Source organism: Cherax quadricarinatus, chromosome 68 (assembly GCF_038502225.1).
Source record: "Cherax quadricarinatus isolate ZL_2023a chromosome 68, ASM3850222v1, whole genome shotgun sequence".
NCBI lineage: Eukaryota > Metazoa > Arthropoda > Malacostraca > Decapoda > Parastacidae > Cherax > Cherax quadricarinatus.
In genome coordinates, this window is record NC_091359.1 from 4,393,957 (window position 1) to 4,401,456 (window position 7,500).

Genomic DNA, 7,500 nt, shown 5'->3' on the forward strand with positions numbered 1-7,500 from the left:
ATCCTCACCCATCCTTCAGAGTACAGGTACTGTACTTCCCACCTCCAGGACTGTAACATCCTCACCCATCCTTCAGAGTACAGGCGTAGTACTTCCCACCTCCAGGACTGTAACATCCTCACCCATCCTTCAGAGTACAGGCGTAGTACTTCCCACCTCCAGGACTGTAACATCCTCACCCATCCTTCAGAGTACAGGCGTAGTACTTCCCACCTCCAGGACTGTAACATCCTCACCCATCCTTCAGAGTACAGGCATTGTACTTCCCACCTCCAGGACTGTAACATCCTCACCCATCCTTCAGGACTCATGCTCGGCTAACCGGTTTCCTGAATTCCTTCATGAATGCTGTCTTGTTCACACTCAAAATATATCTATTGATATCTATTACAGACTTGTCTTGTATGTGTATATGTTCTTGTGTTGATAAAGACGTTGTTTACATCCGTCAGATGGTTGCTGGGGTGTTCGTTTTCCTGCTTCTGGCTCTGGCTTTGACTGATGCCATGCCCTACCCTGGCTTCTTCGGCTTCGGGAAGAAGAAAGGCGGCGGTGGATACGGTGGAGGTGGCGGCCATCATGGTGGCGGTGGTGGATATGGTGGTGGTGGCGGCCATCATGGTGGCGGTGGTGGATATGGTGGAGGTGGCGGCCATCATGGTGGCGGTGGTGGATATGGTGGAGGTGGCGGCCATCATGGTGGCGGTGGATATGGTGGCGGTGGATATGGTGGCGGTGGCGGCCATCATGGTGGCGGTGGTGGATATGGTGGAGGTGGCGGCCATCATGGTGGCGGTGGTGGATATGGTGGAGGTGGCGGCGGCTACGGTGGCGGCCACCATGGTGGCGGTGGATATGGCGGTGGCGGCTACGGTGGTGGCGGATATGGTGGCGGCGGCGGCTACGGCGGTGGCGGCGGCTATGGGCATTAAGGTAAGTCATCAAATATTTCTTACTTTCTCTAAGGGAAAATAACCTGGCTCATTTTTTTAAATATATTTATACGAAGCTGCAAACCAGTATGGATCATGCCACACAAGTAGTGAAGACGGTTAACCGGACCTGAATCCCACCTCCAGGACTCAAGTCTGGTAAACCGGACTTACGTCTCACCTCCAGGACTCAAGTCCGGTAAACCTGACTTAATTCTCACGTCCAGTTAACCGGACTTAAGTCCTAGAGATGGGGAATGCAGTGCCAGTACAGTGCCATTGCAGTGCCAGTGCAGTGCCAATACAGTGCCAGTGCAGTTCCTGCATTCTGAAAGGGGGGGGGGGTGGAGGTTGCAGTAGAGAGGGTCATCTGGACTGTGATGTCAACACGACTCTGGCAAGACAGTGATGGTGTGAGTGATGGTTAAAGTGTTTCTTCTTGTTAAGGTCACCCAGCCTCGGTGGGAGACTACCAGTGTGATCAAAACTATATAATACTACTAATAACTACCACAACTACCACCAGAACAAAAACTACTACCACCACTACTACCACCACTTGTACCACTACTACCACTACTACCACCACTACTACCACCACCTGTACCACTACTACCACTACTACTGCTACTAATATTATTATTATTACTATTATTATTAATGGTAGTAGTAGTATTAGCAGTAATAATAATAATAATAATAATAATAATAATAATAATAATAATAATAATAATAATAATAATAATAATAACAATAATAACAACTAAATGCTACCAATAAGTTTTAAGTATTATTAACTATCGTAATATTTACTTTCACTAACTCTGTTGATGACACTGTTGTTGATACTGTTGATGATACTGTTGCTGACACTGTTGCTGATACTGTTGATGACACTGTTGCTGATACTGTTGCTGATACTGTTGCTGATACTGTTGATGACACTGTTGTTGACACTGTTGATGACACTGTTGCTGATACTGTTGATGATACTGTTGCTGACACTGTTGCTGATAGTGTTGATGACACTGTTGCTGATACTGTTGATGACACTGTTGCTGAAACTGTTGATGACACTGTTGCTGACACTGTTGCTGATACTGTTGATGATACTGTTGCTGACACTGTTGCTGATATTGTTGATGACACTGTTGCTGATACTGTTGATGACACTGTTGATGATACTGTTGCTGACACTGTTGCTGATACTGTTGCTGACACTGTTGCTGATACTGTTGATGACACTGTTGCTGATACTGTTGATGACACTGTTGCTAATACTGTTGATGACACTGTTGCTGACACTGTTGCTGATACTGTTGCTGACAATGTTGCTGATACTGTTGCTGACACTGTTGCTGATACTGTTGATGACACTGTTGCTGATACTGTTGATGACACTGTTGCTAATACTGTTGATGACACTGTTGCTGACACTGTTGCTGATACTGTTGCTGACACTGTTGCTGATACTGTTGATAACACTGTTGCTGACACTGTTGCTGACACTGTTGCTGATACTGTTGATAACACTGTTGCTGACACTGTTGCTGACACTGTTGCTGATACTGTTGATGATACTCTTGCTGACACTGTTGATGACACTGTTGTTGACACTGTTGCTGATACTGTTGCTGATACTGTTGCTGACAGTGTTGCTGATACTGTTGATGACACTGTTGCTGATACTGTTGATAACACTGTTGCTGATACTGTTGCTGACACTGTTGCTGACACTGTTGCTGACACTGTTGCTGATACTGTTGATAACACTGTTGCTGACACTGTTGCTGATACTGTTGATGACACTGTTGCTGATACTGTTGATGACACTGTTGCTGATACTGTTGTTGATGCTGTTGCTGACACTGTTGATGACACTGTTGCTGATACTGTTGATGACACTGTTGCTGATACTGTTGATGACACTGTTTCTGATACTGTTGATGACACTGTTGCTGATACTGTTGATGACACTGTTGCTGACACTGTTGCTGACACTGTTGCTGATACTGTTGATGACACTGTTGCTGACACTGTTGATGACACTGTTGCTGATACTGTTGATGGCACTGTTTCTGATACTGTTGATGGCACTGTTTCTGATACTGTTGATGGCACTGTTGCTGACACTGTTGCTGATACTGTTGATGACAATGTTGTTGATACTGCTACTGACACTGTTGCTGACACTGTTGTTGATGCTGTTGCTGACACTGTTGCTGATACTGTTGATGACACTGTTGCTGACACTGTTTCTGATACTGTTGATGACACTGTTGATGACACTGTTGCTGACACTGTTTCTGATACTGTTGATGACACTGTTGCTGATACTGTTGTTGATGCTGTTGCTGACACTGTTGCTGATACTGTTGATGACACTGTTTCTGATACTGTTGATGACACTGTTGCTGATACTGCTACTGACACTGTTGCTGACACTGTTGCTGATATTTTGTTGATGATGTTGCTGACGCTGTTGCTGACACTGTTGCTGACACTGTTACTGACACTGTTGCTGTTGTTGACACTGTTGCTGACACTGTTGCTGACACTGTTGCTGATGCTGTTGCTGGCGCTGTTGCTGACACTGTTGCTGACACTGTTACTGACACTGCTGCTGATACTGTTGCTGACACTGTTGCTGACACTGTTGCTGATACTTCGCTGATTGTTTTGCTGACACTGGTGCTGACATTGTTTCTGACACTGTTGTTGATACTGTTGCTGACACTGTTGCTGATACTGTTGCTGACACTGTTGCTGACAGTTACTGTCTTTCAGCATGTAGCGTTCTAGTGTTGCATTTTTGTAGTGTCTGTCAGCATGTACTATCACTACTGTAGTGTCTGTCAGCATGTACTATCACTGCTGTAGTATCTGTCAGCATGTACTATCACTGCTGTAGTATCTGTCAGCATGTACTATCACTACTGTAGTATCTGTCAGCACGTACTATCACTACTGTAGTGTCTGTCAGCATGTACTATCACTGCTGTAGTGTCTGTCAGCATGTACTATCACTACTGTAGTATCTGTCAGCATGTACTATCACTACTGTAGTATCTGTCAGCATGTACTATCACTGCTGTAGTATCTGTCAGCATGTACTATCACTGCTGTAGTGTCTGTCAGCATGTACTATCACTACTGTAGTGTCTGTCAGCATGTACTATCACTGCTGTAGTATCTGTCAGCATGTACTATCACTACTGTAGTATCTCTCAGCATGTACTATCACTGCTGTAGTGTCTGTCAGCATGTACTATCACTGTTGTAGTGCCTGTCAGCATGTACTATCACTGCTGTAGTGTCTGTCAGCATGTACTATCACTACTGTAGTGTCTGTCAGCATGTACTATCACTGTTGTAGTGTCTGTCAGCATGTACTATCACTACTGTAGTACCTGTCAGCATGTACTGTCACTGCTGTAGTGTCTGTCAGCATGTACTATCACTGTTGTAGTGCCTGTCAGCATGTACTATCACTGCTGTAGTGTCTGTCAGCATGTACTATCACTACTGTAATGTCTGTCAGCATGTACTATCACTGTTGTAGTGTCTGTCAGCATGTACTATCACTACTGTAGTACCTGTCAGCATGTACTATCACTGCTGTAGTGTCTGTCAGCATGTACTATCACTACTGTAGTGTCTGTCAGCATGTACTATCACTGCAGTAGTATCTGTCAGCATGTACTATCACTACTGTAGTATCTGTCAGCATGTACTATCACTACTGTAGTGTCTGTCAGCATGTACTATCGCTGCTATAGTGTCTGTCAGCATGTACTATCACTGCTGTAGTGTCTGTCAGCATGTACTATCACTGTTGTAGTGCCTGTCAGCATGTACTATCACTGCTGTAGTGTCTGTCAGCATGTACTATCACTACTGTAGTGTCTGTCAGCATGTACTATCACTGCCATAGTGTCTGTCAGCATGTACTATCACTGCTGTAGTGCCTGTCAGCATGTACTATCACTGCTGTAGTGTCTGTCAGCATGTACTATCACTACTGTAGTGTCTGTCAGCATGTACTATCACTGCCATAGTGTCTGTCAGCATGTACTATCACTGCTGTAGTGTCTGTTAGTCAGCATGTATTATCACTACTGTAGTATCTGTCAGCATGTACTATCACTACTGTAGTGTCTGTCAGCATGTACTATCACTGCTGTAGTATCTGTCAGCATGTACTATCACTACTGTGGTGTCTGTCAGCATGTACTATCACTGCTGTAGTATCTGTCAGCATGTACTATCACTGCTGTAGTATCTGTCAGCATGTATTATCACTACTGTAGTGTCTGTCAGCATATACTATCACTGCTGTAGTATTTGTCAGCATGTACTATCACTGCTGTAGTATCTGTCAGCATGTACTATCACTGCTGTAGTATCTGTCAGCATGTATTATCACTACTGTAGTGTCTGTCAGCATGTACTATCACTGCTGTAGTATCTGTCAGCATGTACTATCACTACTGTAGTGTCTGTCAGCATTTACTATCACTGCTGTAGTATCTGTCAGCATGTACTATCACTGCTGTAGTATCTGTCAGCATGTACTATCACTACTGTAGTGTCTGTCAGCATGTACTATCACTACTGTAGTGCCTGTCAGCATGTACTATCACTGCTGTAGTATCTGTCAGCATGTATTATCACTACTGTAGTGTCTGTCAGCATGTACTATCACTGCTGTAGTATCTGTCAGCATGTACTATCACTGCTGTAGTATCTGTCAGCATGTACTATCACTACTGTAGTGTCTGTCAGCATGTACTATCACTACTGTAGTGTCTGTCAGCATGTACTATCACTGCTGTAGTATCTGTCAGCATGTATTATCACTACTGTAGTGTCTGTCAGCATGTACTATCACTGCTGTAGTGTCTGTCAGCATGTACTATCACTGCTGTAGTATCTGTCAGCATGTACTATCACTACTGTAGTGTCTGTCAGCATGTACTATCACTGCTGTAGTATCTGTCAGCATGTACTATCACTACTGTAGTGTCTGTCAGCATGTCCTATCACTACTGTAGTGTCTGTCAGCATGTACTATCACTGCTGTAGTATCTGTCAGCATGTATTATCACTACTGTAGTGTCTGTCAGCATGTACTATCACTGCTGTAGTGTCTGTCAGCATGTACTATCACTGCTGTAGTATCTGTCAGCATGTACTATCACTACTGTAGTGTCTGTCAGCATGTACTATCACTGCTGTAGTATCTGTCAGCATGTACTATCACTACTGTAGTATCTGTCAGCATGTACTATCACTGCTGTAGTGTCTGTCAGCATGTACTATCTCTGCTGTAGTATCTGTCAGCATGTACTATCACTACTGTAGTATCTGTCAGCATGTACTATCACTGCAGTAGTGTCTGTCAGCATGTACTATCACTGCTGTAGTATCTGTCAGCATGTACTATCACTGCTGTAGTATCTGTCAGCATGTACTATCACTACTGTAGTGTCTGTCAGCATGTACTGTCACTACTGTAGTGTCTGTCAGCATGTACTATCACTGCTGTAGTGTCTGTCAGCATGTACTATCACTGCTGTAGTATCTGTCAGCATGTACTATCACTACTGTAGTATCTGTCAGCATGTACTATCACTGCAGTAGTGTCTGTCAGCATGTACTATCACTACTGTAGTGTCTGTCAGCATGTACTATCACTACTGTAGTGTCTGTCAGCATGTACCATCACTGCTGTAGTATCTGTCAGCATGTACTATCACTACTGTAGTGTCTGTCAGCATGTACTATCACTGCTGTAGTATCTGTCAGCATGTACTATCACTACTGTAGTATCTGTCAGCATGTACTATCACTGCTGTAGTGTCTGTCAGCATGTACTATCACTGCTGTAGTATCTGTCAGCATGTACTATCACTACTGTAGTGTCTGTCAGCATGTACTATCACTGCTGTAGTATCTGTCAGCATGTACTATCACTACTGTAGTGTCTGTCAGCATGTACCATCACTGCTGTAGTATCTGTCAGCATGTACTATCACTACTGTAGTGTCTGTCAGCATGTACTATCACTGCTGTAGTATCTGTCAGCATGTACTATCACTACTGTAGTATCTGTCAGCATGTACTATCACTGCTGTAGTGTCTGTCAGCATGTACTATCACTGCTGTAGTATCTGTCAGCATGTACTATCACTACTGTAGTGTCTGTCAGCATGTACTATCACTGCTGTAGTATCTGTCAGCATGTACTATCACTACTGTAGTGTCTGTCAGCATGTACTATCACTACTGTAGTGTCTGTCAGCATGTACTATCACTGCTGTAGTATCTGTCAGCATGTACTATCACTGCTGTAGTATCTGTCAGCATGTACTATCACTGCAGTAGTGTCTGTCAGCATGTACTATAACTGGAGTTTACACAAGCTGACAGCTGAGAGTCTTGACCAACCTGCGGCTTCATTTTCTCATCATTTAAGACTGACCGGCTTCACAGTTCTCTTAAATTTCACAATTTTCGCAATATTTTTTTTTAAACCAGTCGTTTACCTTTTATCTTCGGCCTCATT

General features: G+C 43.7%; 1 protein-coding gene across 1 annotated transcript in view; it reads left to right on the forward strand.

Annotated features, from left to right (window-relative positions):
- Nucleotides 1-932, forward strand: part of LOC138854714 (glycine, alanine and asparagine-rich protein-like) — a 3,613-nt gene extending 2,681 nt beyond the window's left edge. The window contains exon 2 of the mRNA XM_070099477.1: nucleotides 453-932. Coding sequence (XP_069955578.1) covers nucleotides 453-932 — 480 coding nt within the window. The remainder of the gene's footprint in view (nucleotides 1-452) is intronic.
- The last annotated feature ends 6,568 nt before the right edge of the window (nucleotides 933-7,500 follow it).